General features: G+C 49.2%; 1 protein-coding gene across 1 annotated transcript in view; it reads left to right on the top strand.

Annotated features, from left to right (window-relative positions):
* VPS36 (vacuolar protein sorting 36 homolog) overlaps positions 1-21,436 on the top strand; it is a 30,734-nt gene that overhangs the window by 1,834 nt on the left and 7,464 nt on the right. Inside the window, exons 2-10 of the mRNA XM_081906464.1 lie at positions 747-815; positions 1,899-1,969; positions 4,593-4,707; positions 5,112-5,201; positions 6,137-6,223; positions 10,383-10,415; positions 11,076-11,153; positions 14,386-14,520; positions 20,467-20,532. Of these exons, the coding sequence (XP_081762590.1) occupies positions 747-815; positions 1,899-1,969; positions 4,593-4,707; positions 5,112-5,201; positions 6,137-6,223; positions 10,383-10,415; positions 11,076-11,153; positions 14,386-14,520; positions 20,467-20,532 (744 nt within the window). The remainder of the gene's footprint in view (positions 1-746; positions 816-1,898; positions 1,970-4,592; positions 4,708-5,111; positions 5,202-6,136; positions 6,224-10,382; positions 10,416-11,075; positions 11,154-14,385; positions 14,521-20,466; positions 20,533-21,436) is intronic.

The following is a 21,436-nucleotide window of genomic DNA, read 5'->3' as shown; positions in this document are numbered from 1 at the left end:
CAAGTGTAACAACTGCACCAACAAGCCTGCTCTAATCTACAAAAAGTTTGCCTCATTTTATTATGGATTTCACAGTATCTGTGGTTCCTATGCATTGAAGCTACTTCATTCTAATTCATACCAGTCTTTGCTGTCTGGTATTCCTGGGAAATAGTACTTGAATTCCATCTTAAATGTCAAAAGAAGCACCTCTCATTTTGCTACAGGAAGTGACAGATTATAGGTAGGGACCTGAATTTCAAGATTTCAAAGGCGGAAGCACCCATGAACCTGTTGCTCATGCTTGCTTCAACCAGTTCTGCCTACCTGCACAATCTAGAAGGAGCTGAAGCATAAGCTGATAATTGAAATTTCAAATGGAGAAGGGCCATGGTTCAGTGGTAGAGCAATCTGCATTGCATACAGAAGGCTCTAAGCCTGATATCTACTGGTAGCCCCTGAAGAGCTGCCAGTCAGTGCTGACATGGTATAAGGCATTTTCCTGTATTCCTAAGCTTTGCTTTAGCATAAGAACACTTGGGAAGTTTATCTCTCCCTGTGTGCCCACCAAAACTGCTCTAGAAATTCATCCAGCCCTCGAGATTTGATGGGGGAGTAGAGGGAGAAGCCCCGCTGTAAGAACAGATGCCCTGCTCACTCAGGGTGTTTAGTAGTATCCAGCAAATACTCTGCATGATTTTTAAATTATGTATTGGGGAAAAACTGGATGAGACATAGATGAACTGAAATATATCTTCCTTACCCAGGTAAAGTTTGATACGGGCATATTGCTTCTGAGTACGCACAGATTGATCTGGAGAGATCAGAAAAATCATGTAAGTTTCAGCACTCTGGTATGTCTATAATTTCCGTATAATATGCAAAAGAACAGTAAAGTTAATTTGCCTGTGATGGTTGTGTGAGCAAACTGTCTCCCCTAAACAAAGCATGTGCCGTAAGAACACACCTTGGAACACACCCTGGTTATGGCCTGTGGTATGTTTTGGAGCAAGACATAGCACAAATCTGGGCTCAGACATAGTGCTATATTCCCTTTGCTGTCTCTGCAGCAGAACCTGGGGGTGAGCGAAGTGGCTGCTATTACTAAATGTGAACCAACACACATACCTGCCCATGCTAAACCATAATTTGACCTGGCATTGCATGTAAAGCAACCTAATTTAGGGTTTAGACAACATGCTGCATTCTGATTAATCAAAAATGAAAGCGAAAATTTCTGATCTCCTTGCAGCCTCTCTAAAAGAGAATGGAGGGTTTGGGGTGTGTGCAAGCCCAAGGAGAGGTTTATTACTGTTTTCAGCATTTGACTAGTTAGCTGTGGGGGACATGATTTAGAGAATTGTGAGTTAGGAGTCTCGCATCTTCACAGGGTTTTACTGTCTTTAGCCAATCTCCTACTACTATAACTAGTATTAATTCAAACAAAACCCCCTCCATTTAAAAGGCCATTGATTCATTTTATTCTTTGCTAATTAAACAATTAGTTTCAAGAATAAAAAATTACGAGGATTACAACTTTGGAAATGATGAAATAAAATAGATCTTTGGAATCTGAGGTACAGAGATTTAAACCGGAGATGTTAATAAGCCCGAAATGTTTGCAGTTACAGCACCAGAAACAGTAAAAAGCAGTTTATATTTGCAGGATAGCTTAGGCAAAAAAAATGGGTTATTTTGAGCAATGTGTTGCTGTAGTTATTTCATATCCATGGGAGCTTTTTTCTCCACACACCTGTGTATGAGTAGCAAACATGGTCTAGAATGGCAAGAATTCTGCACATGAAATGCTTCAGTGCAGAACTTAGTGCAAAAACAATGCCGTGATTCCACAGTCTTAAAATAAGTGCAAGATTCAATTAAAATGTCTTTGTTTTTATTCTCTCTATTGCTGCTTTTAGGAATGTTGTATGGCTATTCCTCTTTCCCAAATTATCTTCATTGAAGAACAAGCCGCCGGGATAGGAAAAAGGTAGTACTGTGAGTTTGTAGCAAAATCTGTTATGTTGGGGACAGTCGCTTCCCTGGGTTATTTGGAATATTCAGTATTTCACAAGCATCCAATCCATAATGCATCCTTATTTCCCTTTTTCAGAACCTTATTCAAGGATGAGTGGGGTTCGTGGCAGTGGCGCCCTCCCTGTGGAATACAGGGCTGTATGGAAAGTCATATAATTGTTTATCTTCTTGGCATCTGATGGGAGAGCATTCCACATGGCTGGCACTACTACCAAGAAGGCCTTTGGCCTGGTTCCCTGTAACTTCACTTCTCTCAATTAGGGAACCGCTAGAAGGATCTTGGAGCTGGACCTCAGTGTCTGGGCAGAACGATGCGGATGGAGACGCTCCTGTTCTTATTTGTTCTACGATACATGTAACCCACCTTGGGTCTGCTTGTGAAGGGTGGATTTATCAGCCTGTAGTCTCTAGTATTGTAGCCTCTAGTATTGCTGGCTACTTAGTCCAGGGAGCTTGGCATGTTTGTCTTCCATGAGCATTGCAGCTTTTCCATTAGTGGCCATCAAGGTAAAGGGACCACTGACCGTTAAGTCCAGTCGCGGACGACTCTGGGGTTGCGGCGCTTATCTCGCTTTATTGGCCGAGGGAGCCGCCGTTTCTCTGCAGACAGCTTCCGGGTCATGTGGCCAGCATGACTAAGCCATTTCTGGCAAACCAGAACAGCACATGGAAACGCCGTTTACCTTCCCGCTGGAGCCGACCTTCTGATCGGCAAGTCCTAGGCTCTGTGGTTTAGACCACAGCGCCACCCGCATCCCACTGGCCGCCAAAGCATCTTGTAAAAAATATTATCATTTACCTATGTGCAGTGTGAAAGCATGGGATGCGGGTCGAGCTCTGGGTTAAACCACAGAGCCTAGGACTTGCAGATCAGAAGGTTGACAGTTCAAATCCCCGCGACGGGGTGAGCTCCCATTTCTCGGTCCCAGCTCCTGCCAACCCACCAGTTCGAAAGCACCTCAAAGTACAAGTAGATAAATAGGTACCACTCCGGCAGGAAGGTAAACGGTGTTTCCGTGCGCTGCTCTGGTTTGCCAGAAGCGGCTTGGTCATGCTGGCCACATGACCTGGACGCTGTACACCAGCTCCCTCGGCCAATAAAGCGAGATGAGCACCACAACCCCAGAGTCGGCCATGACTGGCCCTAATGGTCGGGGTCCCTTTACCTTTACCTTAGTGTGAAAAGCAGTGACAGTGCACAACTACTGCACTGTCCTCCAAGTTGTGATTGTACTGCTGCTTGCTGGAACCAGGTAGGGCAGGGCAGAAGAAGCACTCACCGGGTGGCAGCAGCGGGTACAGCTACATGCACACCTTTGCCCCATTACCATCCTAGCGCTGTACCCCTCTCCATCCCTGTCCCAGAAGCTGGGAGGGCTGCCACTGGCAGAAGCTGCTGCGCCTAACCTCATGGGTATGTTTAGCCTGGTGAAGAGGAGACGGAAAGACGATACGATAGCAATGTTCAAATATCTAAAGGGCTGCCGCATGGAGGATTGGAGGAAGCTCCAGTGGCTAGGACCCAAACCAATGGATTCAAGATATAAGAAAGGAGATTCTGGCTAAACATCAGAGCTGTTTGATAGTGGAATGGACTCCCATGAGAAGTGATGGACTTCCTTGGTTATCTGCCATGTATGCTTAAATTGGGATTCCTGCATTGTAGGGGGTTGGACTAGATGACCCTCAGGGTCCCTTCCACCCCATAAGTTACTTTTTGTCTGCCTTGAATCTCCTGTTACAGTGGTGCCTCGCAAGACGAAAAGAATCCGTTCCGCGAGTCTCTTCGTCTTGCGCTTTTTTCGTCTTGCGAAGCAAGCCCATTAGCGGATTAGCGGATTAGCGCTATTAGCGGCTTAGCAGGCTTAGCGGATCAGCTGTTAAGCGGCTTAGCGGATCAGCTGTTAAGCGGCTTAGCGGATCAGCTGTTAAGCGGCTTAGCGGATCAGCTGTTAAGCGGCTTAGCGGATCAGCTGTTAAGCGGCTTAGCGGATCAGCTGTTAAGCGGCTTAGCGGATCAGCTGTTAAGCGGCTTAGCGGATCAGCTGTTAAGCGGCTTAGCGGATCAGCTGTTAAGCGGCTTAGCGGATCAGCTGTTAAGCGGCTTAGCGGATCAGCTGTTAAGCGGCTTAGCGGATCAGCTGTTAAGCGGCTTAGCGGATCAGCTGTTAAGCGGCTTAGCGGCTTGGGAAAAGGGGGGGAGGAAAAAAACCCCGCAGGAACTCGCAAGACATTTTCGTCTTGCGAAGCAAGCCCATAGGAAATTCGTTTTGCAAAGCACCTCCAAAACGGAAAACCCTTTCGTCTAGCGGGTTTTCCGTCTTGCGAGGCATTCGTCTTGCGGGGCACCACTGTACATATATATAGAGAGATGAAATATTCTGAAAACTATTTGATGTTTAAAATTCTTGACAACTGAATGAATTCTTGAAAATTTATAAGAAACATGTTATATTACATTCCACCAGCTATATTTTTAGCCTGTGATAAAAGACTACATAAAACTTTAAAAAATCTACCTTTGTTAATATTTAATATTTGTTAATATTTCTCTCTTCCTCTTCCCATCTCTTCAGTGCGAAAATAGTGGTTCATCTTCATCCAGTACCTTCCAACAAGGAGCCTGGCCCTTTCCAGAGTAGTAAATACTCATATATCAAGCTTTCTTTCAAAGAACATGGACAGATTGAGGTATATATGTATTTTTAGCCTGATGGGGGTGAGGTGATATTGGGATGGGTTTTATAAATTTCATTTGTGTAAAGATAAAGCCTGGGAACTCTCAGCATGGTTAAAATGAAAGTTCTGCAAGACTTAAATGGGTAAAAATAAATCAATCATTATACGGGTATTACTGTTTATTACTATTGTGTCTTGCTTGTAGCATGTTGGTTATGGACTGCTAAACTTTTGAGATCTGTAAAGATAAAGTGATGAAGTAAAACTCAGTTCATTACATATTTGTAGCTTTGATAAATTACTTTTATGAAATTGCTTTTATTTAGAAAATACTAAATATATTCAAATCAATTTCAGTGCATCCTTGGAATTAACCTCCCTCCTTTCCTCCTTTCTTTTTTTAAACCTCTGCACAGTTCTACAGAAGGCTATCGGAAGAAATGACTCAGCGGAGGTGGGAGAACATGCCTGCTTCTCAGACCATTGATGTTAGCAGAGGCTCGCAGGTGTTTATGCAGTTTCTGATTATTGGACCTCTGCTTTCAAATAAGCATTTCAATAAGTATCCTTTTTGCTTTACGCAGCTGCTTTATTATGCAACAATCTCCCCCCATCCCAAAATGTTAATTGAAATTGGCTATTTTTGACAGGTAATGTAATTTGAAAACATGAAGCTGATTATATAGTTGCATTTAGACATAGCACTAAATGAGGTGCACTAAATGTGCACTGACATGCACAGCCTTTCCTGACACTGTCACAGTCGTGAGAAGACCCGACAGGGCCTGTCTCAGGCCGCAGAATATTCTTTTTGCGGGGGGACTTGCACCCCTCTGGATGGCGCCCCTGGTTGTTTCTAAATACACCCCATGTCCCAGATCCCACAGATGTTATAAGACAGGCACAGACTTTAGGTAAAGGTAAAGGGACCCCTGACCATTAGGTCCAGTCGTGACCGACTCTGGGGTTGCGACGCTCATCTCGCTTTACTGGCCGAGGGAGCCAGCGTACAGCTTCCGGGTCATGTGGCCAGCATGACGAAGCCGCTTCTGGCAAACCAGAGCAGCGCCGTTTACCTTCCCGCTGGAGCGGTACCTATTTATTGACTTGCACTTTTTGTGCTTTCGAACTGCTAGGTTGGCAGGAGCAGGGACCGAGCAATGGGAGCTCAACCCGTCACGGGGATTTGAACCGCCGACCTTCTGATCAGCAAGTCCTAGGCTCTGTGGTTTAACCCACAGCGCCACCCGTGTCCCTACACATTTGTTTAGCTCCCAGCAATTGAAATACCTTCTCAGAAATGGCTGCTGGCTTTTTGGGGGTGGGGCTTTGTCCTTCTGGGGCTCAGCCATTATCTCATCAGGGCCTTACTTGTGTCCAAAAGGAGGGAACTCTAAGCACTTCCTTCAGAACCCTTTTGTTGTTGTTGTTGTTTTTTCAGACAGGGAGAATAAGAGCTGCAGGAATTGTAGGTATTGAGAGAAAATTAGAAGAAAGAAGAAAAGAGATGGATAAGAACATTTCCGAGGTGAGTAATATTGGAATTTCATGTGCAGGTTTTTTTGGGTAACTCTTTGAGTCGTTGGAAGCTGCTGATAGGGAGAGTCTGTAAATATATTTGGATCACAGTCATTGTGTTTGGGAGCCAGATGTGTTATATGTTTAAAAATATATAATTTTTAAATAGGACTCGTGCTTACGGGCTTTTGCAAAGGATGTATCATCCCCCCTCTACAAATGCAGTTATTGCACTTTTTACGCAGCTGTAGCACAAGATATAGGTTTCTTATCATGAAGTGAATGCTTCTTTTGTGGAAAAATTCTTTTCCTCCGGTTCTTGCATAGTGTAATTTGTTATTCAGGAAAGTTAAGTTAACGTTCGTTTAAGTTGTCTGTTGTTGCTTCAGTTTTCTGTGTGCTGCTTAGAGATCGTTTTAATAAATTAAGCGGTATAGAATTTATATGGTCAAAATGCCACTGACCACTGGTCCTGTTAGCTAGGGATGAAGGGAGTTGTAGTCCTAAAACATCTGAACAGCCGAGTTTGCTTATTCCTGCTATATAGCAATCCTTTCCTCCTCCATTGCTTTGGACAAAGGTATTGCCATGGTATCACTGGATCAGGCCCGGCTGACTCAAAACGTTGTACACAGAGGAAAAATGCAGGCTTTCCCAATTGTCTGAAGAGACCCCAAAGCATTTTCTAAGGGTTAGAAAAACAAAGAGACGTTTAAGGCCATATGAACGCAGCCTAGCTAGTGGCAAGGGGCAGAAGGAAGGAGGGGGATTGGGAATTCTATAAACATGAGGGTTTATCTTTCCTAATAATTTGCTTCCTGGTATTTGTAACAGCTTGTTTTTGTTTATCACTTCTGGCTATTGTGATTTTTTTTTTCCTGGTGGTAGAATTTCCTTGTTTTCAGAACAAGATTATACCCACATCATTGTCACTCCTTATTGTTTACTGCAACAAATTGGTCTCTGTCGTTTTTATAAGGATTTACCGTATTTTTTGCTCTATAAGACTCACTTTTTCCCTCCTAAAAAAGTAAGGGGAAATGTTTGTGCGTCTTATGGAGCGAATGCTGGCTGCTCAGCTATCACAGAAGCCAGAACAGCAAGAGGGATTGCTGCTTTCACTGCACAGAGATCCCTCTTGTTCTGGCTTCTGAGATTCAGAATATTTTTTTTCTTGTTTTCCTCCTCCAAAAACTAGGTGTGTCTTGTGGTCTGGTGCGTCTTATGGAGCGAAAAATACGGTACTTTCTTTCCTCTTTTTACAACAGGCACATAAAAAATTAGGGTGGAGCTGAACAATATAGGAGCCCCTTGTTTCCTCCTGGTCGTCCCTCCCCATGTAGTAAAAGAGGTTGCATTATAAGATGGTTTGTTGCTGTTCATTTTCCACCTCCTTCCCGCTACACTTCATCCCATGAAGTAGATTGGGAAAGGGTCATCTTACAGCACAATGACTATTTATTCTATGATTCTATTTATTTCCAAGCATTTCTATATTGATTAATATTTCAAAGGTCTCTAAGCAGACATGCGGTATTTTCTCTTTAACTGTGTGGTGGGGACGCGGGTGGCGCTGTGGGTTAAACCACAGAGCCTAGGACTTGCCGGTCAGAAGGTCGGCGGTTCGAATCCCCGCGACAGGGTGAGCTCCTGTTGCTCAGACCCAGCTCCTGCCAACCTAGCTGTTCAAAAGCACGTCAAGGTGCAAGTAGATAAATAGGTACTGCTCCGGCGGGAAGGTAAACGGCATTTCCGTGCGCTTCTCTCAGTGGTGTAGCGTGGGGGGTACAGGGGGGGCCAGCCGCACCGGGCGCAACATCTGGGGGGGCCGCGGAGGGCGCGCCAGGCAGCCCCTCCTCACAGCCCCGCCGCCGCTGCTGCTGCTGCAGCTGCTGGGCCATGTTGCATTTTCCTCGCCTCTCTGCCCTCCTCCTCCTCCGGGCAAGCGGCGTCGTTTGGGCGGCAGCCCTAGCGGCAACTCGCCTCAGATCACCTGACTTGGATTCGCCGCTGCCGCCGCTGTGGCTGGCTTACTGTAAATACCCCAGTCCAGGCAGCAGCAAGAAGAAGCTGGCAGCGGCGGCAGGTTAGGGGTTAGGGGGCGCAAATTACTTGCCTTGCCCGGGTGCTGACAACCCACGCTACGCCACTGGCTGCTCTGGTTCGCCAGAAGCGGCTTAGTCTTGCTGGCCACATGACCCGGAAGCTGTACGCCAGCTCCCTTGGCCAATAAAGCAAGATGAGCGCCACAACCCCAGAGTCAGCCATGACTGGACCTAATGGTCAGGGATCCCTTTACCTTTACCTTTTTATCAGGGGGGGCTGGTGGAGGAAGAGCCATGAGGCTACTGTTTGCAGCCAAAGCAGTCAATTTTCTTGTGCCACCAGTAGAGAATCTGCCTGTGGTGTAGTGGTTAAGAGCAATAGACTTGTAATCTGGGGAACCGGGTTCGCGTCTCCGCTCCTCCACATGCAGCTGCTGGGTGACCTTGGGCCAGTCACACTTCTCTGAAGTCTCTCAGCCCCACTCACCTCACAGAGTGTTTGTTGTGAGGGAAGAAGGGAAAGGAGAATGTTAGCCACCTTGAGACTCCTTTGGGTAGTGATAAAGCGGGATATCAAATCCAAACTCTTCTTCTTCTTCCTTGTATGCAGAAGATTCTAGGTTCAATAACCTGCAGCTGCCAGTAGGGCTGGGAGACAGCCCTGTTTGAAATCCAGAAGAGTTTGCCTGTCAGGGTAGACAATACTAAACTAGATAGATCCATGTTCTGACTCAGTATCAGGCGATTTTCTGTGCCCCCGTGTTGTTCTCGTCCACTCTGTTTATCAGAGGATAAAAGAAATCAAATGGCGGATGTTGAAAACATAGGGAAATCTGCTTTGCACTTATCAATCAGTTTATTTCAGAACTTGTGCCCTGCTTTACAGAATGGGTTTCCTGCACCTGCTGGTTGCTGCTGATAAAAATTCATTCCCTTAGTTCTTTGTTTTTCTGAGGAAATTCCTGTTAGGTGTGTGCACATTCTCCTTTGTACTTGGGCGTGAATCAATTAGACAGGGGAAGAATTATTTACAGCATGCCCTTTATTTATCTAAATCTGTTTTTCTCTCTTTGCTGGCTTGTTTTTCTGCATGTTGCTGACAACGTGCATAAGAAGTTATAGGTTTGATCATTTCCATTAGGTTCGAATAGTAATGGTAAATAATTGGGGAGGCAATGTTGCATGCAATAATGTCTTGTTAAATGCTTCCAGATTTTGATGAGATGTCAGGTTTATGTTTGCAGTTCATGGTTTTAAATGGTTTGCAATAAAATACTTGTGTTGGCTTTAGCTGTTTTGATTTCCCCCCAGTTAGTTTTAGTGTTGTTTATTATGTTGTTTCATATTGTATTTTTAATGGTCTCCAAACTGCCCAGAGAACTCCAGTTATATGGGTGGTGTACATATGTAATTATTTATTACATTTCTAACCTGCCTTTTCTTCAGGGAACTCATAGATGGCATACGTGGTACTTTCCTTTTTAAATTAGCCTTGCCTATGAATATTTAAATATAAGTACAAGCTTTTGAAATCCGAGTACAGTGGTACCTCAGGTTACATACACTTCAGGTTACATACGCTTCAGGTTACAGACTCCTCTAACCTAGAAATAGTGCTTCAGGTTAAGAACTTTGCTTCATGATGAGAACAGAAATCGTGCTCCGGCGGCGTGGCGGCAGCAGGAGGCCCCATTTGCTAAAGTGGTGCTTCAGGTTAAGAACAGTTTCATGTTAAGAACGAATTAAATACTTTTAATTAAAGTATTAATTAAAGACCTCCAGAACGAATTAAATACTTATCCCTAGGTACCACTGTATTAAAGGTCATATATTGCCAACCCTTGACTTAAAATGACCCCACCCTCTTATCTGGAAGGTGAGGACCTCTTAACACACAGCGTGCTATTCATACAGAAACAGTCTGCTCAGGTTACAAAGCACAGGGCTAGAATCTTCTTAATTACAGTTTTAAAGCACATGGTCTTACAATGCTAGAAACTAATTATTTTCAGGGCTTTGATTTGGGAGGAAAGGCAGCGGTTGAAGAAATATTTCAATGATGCAATGAGTCTGTCTTTCTAGAAGTGAGGAAAACATTACCAAGTGTGTGTCTGATTATTGCAGGCTTTTGAAGACCTCAGCAAGCTAATGGAAAAGGTAAAGTATCACTTTTTACCTCTCTGAATTTAAATTGACTAGGCCCTATCCAGAGAACCACGAGTAAGCAGAATGTTGAGCATGCCTGGCTGAATGTCACAGATAACATGTGATGGTGTCTGAAGGATCCGCTTCTAAGTGGGTAAGAAGCAGGGGTGTGCGGCTCAGACTCCATCCCATTCCCATAGCAAATCATCTTGGAGGAAGGCGTGACTGAATCTTCTTACACTAATGATTAGCATTACATTTGTTAGAGAAGGAACACTCAGGCTGAGTCCAGAAGCTCCCTTTCCCTAGCTAATAGTTGGGGTACTTCCAGACAGTCTGTTTATTGAGCATTCATCCTGATTTGTTTGCAGAGAGTTTGGATGATATGTCAAAGGAAGTGTTACTTCACGTGTTCCAGGGCGTTTCCTTATGGCAAAAAAATCCAACAGTTTGGAGAAGTGTGTTTGTTGTGCAAGACCACCCAGTCAAATCTAATTGTGCAGCCTGTGACTGAATCCTACCTGAAATTAGCCAGAGTCTGGAATTGGCCTTGATTAAATCTGCAAATGTTCTGATTGGAAGCCCCTCAAAGCTTGATTCTGCATCAGAGGCTGATGGCAAAGTGTTCTGTCTTCAACAGCTGTGTCTTGTCTCTCTGTTGTGTCTTAATAGGCTAAAGAAATGGTGGAACTCTCCAAATCGATTGCTAACAAGATCAAAGAAAAGCAAGGTGACATCACGGAAGATGAGGTCAGTTAATAATTTAATGCACTAGACGCCAACACACTCTGAGAAACACGGACTTAAGCTGCCATGATAATATATATAATGCTCTGAATTGGTAATATGGCCTAACAAATGCTGGCGATCTATGAAACTTCACCTATAGTCTTCTCTCGCTCACTCCCAGTAATGCTGGTATTGATGCTTAATTTATTGGCTGTTTCCCGAACTTGGAATAGTCTCATGAGAAATCTGTCCTTACTGCCTTGGGGATAAGCTAGCTGAGGGTCTTCCTTGCAAGTACCGTATTTTTTGCTCCATAGGGCGCACCGGACCATAGGGCGCACCTAGTTTTTAGGGGGGGAAATCAAGAAAAAAAAGTCTTATTTCCCCCCCAGCCCCAAAGAGCAGTGTACAGGCTAAAGAAGCCATAGCCCCGTGTAGCCTCTCCCTGCCGCAGGGGCTGCGCAGGGCTATCCCTGAAGCCTGGAGAGTGAGAGGGGTCGGTGTGCACCGACGCCTCTCGCTCTCCAGGCTTCATCGAAAGCAACGCGAAGCCTCCGGAGCACGGAGGGAGTGCTTCCTCTGCGCTTCGGAGGCTTAGTGTTGCTATCGCTGAAGCCAAGGACCTGCATTCGCTCCATAGGACGCACACACATTTCCCCTCAATTTTTGGAGGGGGAAAAGCGCGTCCTATAGAGCGAAAAATACGGTAGATTGATTTCCAGGAGAGCAGTCTTTTATAGGTGAGGAAAAGGTGACGGCAGTGTCTTTCCTACTTGGGGAATGCTATCAGCATCCTCTTCCTCTGCATGATGAATCCTGGTCATTTCCTACTCCCAAGCCTTTCTTTGCTTGGCCTCCTGAAAACAGCACCTGTTCTTTGCTGGGCAAGGGGTATGACAGGTGCATTTCATTTTCCTTGGGGAATTTTAAGAGTGAACTTGAGCGGAGATGGGAGATGGGTCATAAATTTGGCAGACCTATGACTCCTCAGTTATCTCCCTGTTTTTGTACATTAGGAACTTCCTACTACTTCTAGAACCTCCGTCCTAGGGAATGAAACAACTCCCATACGAGGAAAGGTTGCAACATTTGGTGGTGGTGTCGTTTTAGTTTAGAGAAAAGGCAAGTAAGAAGCAACAGGACTGAACTCCATAACATGATGCATGATACAGAGAAAGGGGATGAAGATACCGTATTTTTTGCTCTATAAGACTCACTTTTTCCCTCCTAAAAAGTAAGGGGAAATGTGTGTGCATCTTAGAGAGCGAATGCAGGCTGCGCAGCTATCCCAGAAGCCAGAACAGCAAGAGGGATTGCTGCTTTCACTGCACAGCAATCCCTCTTGCTATTCTGGCTTCTGAGATTCAGAATAATTTTTTTCTTGTTTTCCTCCTCCAAAAACTAGGTGCGTCTTGTGGTCTGGTGCGTCTTATAGAGCGAAAAATACGGGTAAGCCCCCACCAAAACACAAGAACTTAGGAACATCAGGTGAAGCTGAATGTTGAAAGATTCAGGTTGGGCAAACTGCCCACAGGAGGAAGTGATGGCTGGCCACCAAGTTGGATGGCTTTAAAAGAGGATTAGACAAATGTGGAGGACGAGGCTGCCGGCTGCATTCTGTGTACTTCTGAATACCAGTTGCTGGGAACCACAGGAGAGGAGGGTTGCTGCTGGACCTGCTTGCATGCTTCCCATCTCTGCTTAAGCAGAGGACTCCTCCCTTCTATCATTTAGGACTCCTCCCTTCTATCTTGTGTGAGCCTTGCACATCCCAAATCCGCTCCAGAGGGTTGAGAGAACCCCGAGAACAGATTTAGGGTGCATGTGGGGCGGGACAGAGGGGGGTTAAACTTCCACTGTGCAAGGAGAAATCCTTGATGGAATGTTTGCCGTAGTGCTATGTTGAATTCGACCCTACAAGAACAGGACGCTGGGCTGGATGGGGCACTGGCCTGGACCAGCAGGCACTTCCTATGTTCGTTCATCTGTCTTGGATGCATCTGTTTGTTAAGAATATGGCATCTTTTTTTATTGAAAAGTGTCCAGAGGAGGGCAACCAAAATGGTCAAAGGCCTGGAAACGATGCCCTATGAGGAACGGCTAAGGGAGCTGGGCATGTTTAGCCTGGAGAAGAGGAGGTTAAAGGGTGATATGATAGCCATGTTCAAATATATAAAAGGATGTCACATAGAGGAGGGAGAAAGGTTGTTTTCTGCTGCTCCAGAGAAGCGGACACGGAGCAATGGATCCAAACTACAAGAAAGAAGATTCCACCTAAACATTAGGAAGAACTTCCTGACAGTAAGAGCTGTTTGACAGTGGAATTTGCTGCCAAGGAGCGTGGTGGAGTCTCCTTCTTTGGAGGTCTTTAAGCAGAGGCTTGACAACCATATGTCAGGAGTGCTCTGATGGTGTTTCCTGCTTGGCAGGGGGTTGGACTCGATGGCCCTTGTGGTCTCTTCCAACTCTATGATTCTATGATTCTAAACAAAACATATTATCCAGAAACATGTCATCCTTAATCCCCCCCCATTTTGTTGCATCTTCAAATACTTTGTAAAGGGTTCCCATTCGTCTTTGAAGTCACAGTTATTCTTGTCCCGTAGCTTATGTGTCAATTTTGCCAATTCTGTATAGTCCATCAGTTTTTCTTGCCATGATTCTTTGGTTGGAATTTCTTCAGTCTTCCATCTCTGTGCTATCAGGACTTTCGCAGCCGTTGTCGCATACATGAAGATATTTTTAGCTTTTTTGGCAGGTCTTTCCCTACGATCCCTAACAAAAATGCTTCAGGTTTTTAAACAAATGTTAGATGGAACATTTTCTTCAATTCATTGTATATTATTTCCCAAATTTTTAAAATTACATTACAATCCCACCAATGATAAAATGTTCCCTCCTTTTTTTTACACTTCCAACATATATTTGAACTAGTTTTGTACATTTCCCTTAACTGCACTGGAGTCATATACCATCTGTACATCAACTTCATATAATTCTCCTTCAACAGGGAACAGTCTGTAAATTTTAGATCAGTTTTCCATAATTTTCCCCAATCTTCCATCATAATGTTGTGACCTACATCTTGTGCCCATTGAATCATGACTGATTTAACCTCTTCATCTTTCATCTCCCATTCTAATAGTATGCTGTATGTGGCCTTCGGTAATTTCACTTTCCCTTCAATCACTTCCAAAGAATATGGCATCTTAACCCGTATTGTTATTCCTCCCACCCTCTCCTATTTCCACAGACAATCAGGTTTAAATCGTACCTGTTGAGCATGGGCATAGCTAATCCAGTCACCAGGGAAACACACGGATCCGGAACACATTTCCATATGCAACTGGCAAAGCAATTAGCTGGCATTTTACAGGCACCTTTAGAGGTAAGGCACTCGAGAATCTTAATTTATTTCATATTTACTATGCATATTTTATATTCCTGTGCATATTTACTTTGGACTAAGTATGTAGGCATAGGATTGTAGCCATAACACACTTGATCAAAATTATGACCGAAGGCCTTATTCTGTCCAGTTAGTAGATTAATCAGGGGCACATTTTAAATCTTTGGGGAATTAAATAATAGGACTGTGTTAGAAGGGCACTCTAGTAGGCAACTCACAGTTTTAAAAACAACACAAAACGAAGTTGGCATTTCTTTTAGTTAGCATTCCAAACTAGCAGATCTTGCATTTCACATTGAAATTTCCACAACTTTCTTAGCAGTAAGAGCCACAGGCAACAGAGGCTGACAATGCATAGAAGCTGACATAAATCAGTGCTGTGCGTGCAATTTCTCAGCCTCATCTAACATGATTGTGCATGCACAGCCTTATTTTTAAAAATAAAAATCCACCTCATCAGCTGTTTTGAGAGGAGGAATGGGGGATGGAAACAGTCCCATTTCCTCACCATATGGTGATCAACAGGAGTTCAGGTTTTTAAAAGTCGGGACTGGGCACATGTAGCCCTGATGTCTCTGTACATGCTCTGTTGGATCAGAACTATTGCTAACATGCTTCTTTAAAATGTGGACTTTCTTCAGTGGTGATCCTCCTTTGTGAGCAGATTTAAACAATAGGTGCCACAGTATAATTTTTCAACCCAGTGATAAAGATGTATAATGGATATTGAAGGAGAACTGGGAAATTGCTCAGAAGCTACATTATTTGCCTCTGTTACCACTGCCGAGTACACAGGAGATCTACACTGGCAGTGTTTGTAAAAAGGTAAAGGTTAAGGGACCCCTGACCATTAGGTCCAGTCGTGGCTGACTCTGGGGTTGCGGCGCTCACCTCGCTTTATTGGCCAAGGGAGCCGGCATACAGCTTCCGGGTCATGTGGCCAGCATGACTAAGCTGCTTCTGGCGAACCAGAGCAGCACACAGAAACGCTGTTTTCCTTCCTGCCAGAGTGGTACAGTGGTGCCCCGCTAGACGAATGCCTCGCAAGACGAAAAACCCGCAAGACGAAAGGGTTTTTCGGTTTTTGCGACGCTTCGCTAGACGATTTTCCCTATGGGCTTGCATCGCAAGACGAAAGCCCATAGGGAAATCTCGGGGACCTTTTTTTAAATGCTGGCGGTGGGGAGCAAAGCCTTCTCCCCCCCTCCGGACTTCAGAAGAGGTCCAGGAAGGCCGGCGGGGGCGAAAGGCTTTGCTCCCCACCGCCAGCATTTTAAAAGCGGTCCGGGATAGCAGGGAAGCGCTTCCCGCTATCCCGGACGGCTTTTGAAGGCAGGCAGGGGGGGCAAAGACTTTTGCCCCCCCTGCCTGCCTAACCGGGGGCTTTTAAATCGCCCCGGGACTGTCCGGGGCAATTTAAAAGCCCCCGGACGGCTTTTGAAGCCTCCCCCCGCCGCCCGGCTTCGGGGCATCGTCCCGATGCCGGGCGGTGGGGCAGGAACGCCTCCCCCCGCCGCCCGGCATCGGGGCATCGTCCCGATGCCGGGCGGTGGGGCAAGAACGCCTCCCCCAGCCGCCCGGCTTCGGGGCATCGTCCCGATGCCGGGCGGTGGGGCAGGAACGCCTCCCCCAGCCGCCCGGCATCGGAACGATGTCCCGAAGCCGGGCGGCCGGGCGGGAAAGCCTCCCCCAGCCGCCCGGCTTCGGGGCATCGTCCCGATGCCGGGCGGTGGGGCAGGAACGCCTCCCCCAGCCGCCCGGCATCGGAACGATGTCCCGAAGCCGGGCGGCCGGGCGGGAAAGCCTCCCCCAGCCGCCCGGCTTCGGGGCATCGTCCCGATGCCGGGCGGTGGGGCAGGAACGCCTCCCCCCGCCGCCCGGCATCGGGGCATCGTCCCGATGCCGGGCGGTGGGGCAAGAACGCCTCCCCCAGCCGCCCGGCTTCGGGGCATCGTCCCGATGCCGGGCGGTGGGGCAGGAACGCCTCCCCCAGCCTCCCGGCATCGGAACGATGTCCCGAAGCCGGGCGGCCGGGCGGGAAAGCCTCCCCCAGCCGCCCGGCTTCGGGGCATCGTCCCGATGCCGGGCGGTGGGGCAGGAACGCCTCCCCCAGCCGCCCGGCATCGGAACGATGTCCCGAAGCCGGGCGGCCGGGCGGGAAAGCCTCCCCCAGCCGCCCGGCTTCGGGGCATCGTCCCGATGCCGGGCGGTGGGGCAGGAACGCCTCCCCCAGCCGCCCGGCATCGGAACGATGTCCCGAAGCCGGGCGGCCGGGCGGGAAAGCCTCCCCCAGCCGCCCGGCTTCGGGGCATCGTCCCGATGCCGGGCGGTGGGGCAGGAACGCCTCCCCCAGCCGCCCGGCATCGGAACGATGTCCCGAAGCCGGGCGGCCGGGCGGGAAAGCCTCCCCCCGCCGCCCGGCTTCGGGGCATCGTCCCGATGCCGGGCGGTGGGGCAGGAACGCCTCCCCCAGCCGCCCGGCTTCGGGGCATCGTCCCGATGCCGGGCGGTGGGGCAGGAACGCCTCCCCCAGCCGCCCGGCTTCGGGGCATCGTCCCGATGCCGGGCGGTGGGGCAGGAACGCCTCCCCCAGCCGTCCGGCTTCGGGGCATCGTCCCGATGCCGGGCGGTGGGGCAGGAACGCCTCCCCCAGCCGCCCGGCTTCGGGGCATCGTCCCGATGCCGGGCGGTGGGGCAGGAACGCCTCCCCCCGCCGCCCGGCTTCGGGGCATCGTCCCGATGCCGGGCGGTGGGGCAGGAACGCCTCCCCCAGCCGCCCGGCTTCGGGGCATCGTCCCGATGCCGGGCGGTGGGGCAGGAACGCCTCCCCCAGCCGCCCGGCATCGGAACGATGTCCCGAAGCCGGGCGGCCGGGCGGGAAAGCCTCCCCCAGCCGCCCGGCTTCGGGGCATCGTCCCGATGCCGGGCGGTGGGGCAGGAACGCCTCCCCCAGCCGCCCGGCATCGGAACGATGTCCCGAAGCCGGGCGGCCGGGCGGGAAAGCCTCCCCCAGCCGCCCGGCTTCGGGGCATCGTCCCGATGCCGGGCGGTGGGGCAGGAACGCCTCCCCCCGCCGCCCGGCATCGGGGCATCGTCCCGATGCCGGGCGGTGGGGCAAGAACGCCTCCCCCAGCCGCCCGGCTTCGGGGCATCGTCCCGATGCCGGGCGGTGGGGCAGGAACGCCTCCCCCAGCCTCCCGGCATCGGAACGATGTCCCGAAGCCGGGCGGCCGGGCGGGAAAGCCTCCCCCAGCCGCCCGGCTTCGGGGCATCGTCCCGATGCCGGGCGGTGGGGCAGGAACGCCTCCCCCAGCCGCCCGGCATCGGAATGATGTCCCGAAGCCGGGCGGCCGGGCGGGAAAGCCTCCCCCAGCCGCCCGGCTTCGGGGCATCGTCCCGATGCCGGGCGGTGGGGCAGGAACGCCTCCCCCAGCCGCCCGGCATCGGAACGATGTCCCGAAGCCGGGCGGCCGGGCGGGAAAGCCTCCCCCAGCCGCCCGGCTTCGGGGCATCGTCCCGATGCTGGGCGGTGGGGCAGGAACGCCTCCCCCAGCCGCCCGGCATCGGAACGATGTCCCGAAGCCGGGCGGCCGGGCGGGAAAGCCTCCCCCCGCCGCCCGGCTTCGGGGCATCGTCCCGATGCCGGGCGGTGGGGCAGGAACGCCTCCCCCAGCCGCCCGGCTTCGGGGCATCGTCCCGATGCCGGGCGGTGGGGCAGGAACGCCTCCCCCAGCCGCCCGGCTTCGGGGCATCGTCCCGATGCCGGGCGGTGGGGCAGGAACGCCTCCCCCAGCCGCCCGGCTTCGGGGCATCGTCCCGATGCCGGGCGGTGGGGCAGGAACGCCTCCCCCAGCCGCCCGGCTTCGGGGCATCGTCCCGATGCCGGGCGGTGGGGCAGGAACGCCTCCCCCCGCCGCCCGGCTTCGGGGCATCGTCCCGATGCCGGGCGGTGGGGCAGGAACGCCTCCCCCAGCCGCCCGGCTTCGGGGCATCGTCCCGATGCCGGGCGGTGGGGCAGGAACGCCTCCCCCAGCCGCCCGGCTTCGGGGCATCGTCCCGATGCCGGGCGGTGGGGCAGGAACGCCTCCCCCCGCCGCCCGGCTTCGGGGCATCGTCCCGATGCCGGGCGGTGGGGCAGGAACGCCTCCCCCAGCCGCCCGGCTTCGGGGCATCGTCCCGATGCCGGGCGGTGGGGCAGGAACGCCTCCCCCAGCCGCCCGGCTTCGGGGCATCGTCCCGATGCCGGGCGGTGGGGCAGGAACGCCTCCCCCAGCCGCCCGGCTTCGGGGCATCGTCCCGATGCCGGGCGGTGGGGCAGGAACGCCTCCCCCAGCCGCCCGGCATCGGAACGATGTCCCGAAGCCGAGCGGCGGGGCGAGAAAGCCTTTGTCCCCCCTGCCTGCCTTCCCAGGGGCTTTTAAATCGCCCCGGACAGCGGAGAAGTCCTCCGCTGTCCCGGGCGATTTTAAAATGCCGCCCGCCAGAAGAGGTCGGGGGAAGGCGTTTTCCATAGGAACGCATTAATTGATTTTCAATGCATTCCTATGGAAAACCGTGCATCGCAAGACGAAAAACTCGCAAGACGAAGAGACTTGCGGAACGAATTAATTTCGTCTTGCGAGGCACCACTGTACCTATTTATCTACTTGCACTTTGACATGCTTTCGAACTGCTAGGTTGGCAGGAGCAGGGACCGAGCAACGGGAGTTCACCCCGTCGCGGGGATTCAAACTGCCGACCTTCTGATCGGTAAGTCCTAGGCTCTGTGGTTTAACCCACAGCGCCACCCGCGTCCCTTGGCAGTGTTTGTACATCACTTTAAATCATGGTAAGCTTAACTATGGTTGAAAGGGGAACATTGTTGCACAGGGCGAAAAATCACAGGAACTTCACTCCTCCCCTCCTTCTACCATGCTGCTGAGAACTAAGCCATGATTTGGTTTTGTCCAAACCCGGGCTCCTAGCTTGGCTTTCTCCAAATAAACCACAAGATGTAACCAATATTCTTGACTTAACATCCATCATTTGTTTAGGAAAAGCTAACCACAAATCTGGATTTGGATGTGATGCCAAGCCATGCCGGTGGCTTAGCGGCACAGGAGCAGAAAGAAGGAGCAAAGCATCTGTGATTTTTCACTCCATGCACATTGGCTTAACTATTGTTTGAAAGTAAGATATGAACCAGGCCCTTGAATCATGGGAGCAGTGTGAAATAGAAAAAGAAGATGTCCTTTTAGAAACTACTGACAAATTTCCAGGACTATGTTTACTGCAGCTTCTGTGCCATTTGCATTTCCAGATACAGTGGTACCTCGGGTTGAGTACTTAATTCGTTCCGGAGGTCCATACTTAACCTGAAACTGTTCTTAACCTGAAGCACCACTTTAGCTAATGGGGCTTCCTGCTGCCGCCATGCCGCCGGAGCACGATTTCTATTCTCATCCTGAAGCAAAGTTCTTAACCTGAAGCACTATTTCTGGGTTAGCGTAGTCTGTAACCTGAAGCGTATGTAATTATTATTATTATTATTATTATTTATTATTATTTGTACCCCGCCCATCTGACTGGGTTTCCCCAGCCACTCTGGGCGGCTTCCACAGAGACCAAAAATACACTAAAATGTAACCTGAAGCGTATGTAATAATAATAATAATAATAATAATAATAATAATAATAATAATAATAATAATAAATTTATTTGTACCCCGCCCATCTGGCTGGGTTTCCCCAGCCACTCTGGGTGGCTTCTACAGAGACCAAAAATACACTAAAATGTAACCTGAAGCGTATGTAACCCGAGGTACCACTGTATGTTTTCTGCTTGGGCATGTTGATGTTGTCAACTAGCCCATCATAACTTCTTAGAGACAGCAGGCTGGAGGTTCTAAATTGGTTCTCTCTTACCAACTGATATTGTGTCCACAGGAGCGGGGAGGAATAATGTCACTCACAGAGGTTTATTGCTTGGTGAATCGTGCCCGAGGCTTGGAGGTGAGGAACAATGACCTTGTTGCATTTCCTCAAAAGTTGGCTTGATCAACTTAATGCTTCTCCAAGTAGCCAAAACTGAAATAATGTTGTTTCTGTAGGGCATGGGAAAATATTTCTTCCCTTTGGTGTCTAGCTGTTCCCCTTTTCTTTAAGAGAACATTATAAAAATAGTGCTAACAAAACAGGCTAATTTTCCAGAGTAAATTCCATCCAATTATGTGCTACACAACAATGAAGTGGAGATGTCTTGAAGGCATTAAGGCGGGGGCGGGCGTACCTTTGACCTTCCAGATGTTCTTGGACTCCAGCTCCCATCAGCTCTAGCCAGGATGGCTAATGATCAGGGATTATGGGAGTTCCAGCAACATCTGGAGCTTGGCTGGACCTTGCATTGAGTTCCCAAGATTCCATGGTGAAGTACTGGACAGTTTTTAGTATTTTTGAAATAAAACGAAGGCTTGTAAAATACCTGAAGTGCAGTTACGTTCTGAGGGCACGGAGATGGATGTCAATAAATTTTTAAAAATATGTGGAGTGAGCAAAACAGATTGGGAAGAGAAGATTTAAAAGTTTTGCTACTCACATAGCTGAAGCCTGTTGCATGAGAGCCAGAAGTACTGTCAGCTTTATTTCTTGCAGACTGACTAGCATGAAAGTGCCAAAAGGAATACTTTCTGAATTGCACAGATGTCTTGCATTGCAGAGCAGCCAGATAAGTCCACAGAGAGCGAGAGCAGTCTATTCCAACTATTATGCATTTCAGATTACGAGGCCTACAAGACCAGCACGTAATACGCAACTTGGCTTGAAACATAAGCTAAATAGCATTTGGTGTGTTCTGCCATCACTGCAGTAAAACTTTATTTTCCTTAGCAAAGTGTGTGTGTGGGTTTCTTTGATTCGA

Source organism: Podarcis melisellensis (assembly GCF_964234715.1).
Source record: "Podarcis melisellensis genome assembly, chromosome: 3".
NCBI lineage: Eukaryota > Metazoa > Chordata > Lepidosauria > Squamata > Lacertidae > Podarcis > Podarcis melisellensis.
Note: the sequence above shows the minus strand (reverse complement) of the source record. Positions and strands in the feature narration are given on the sequence as shown.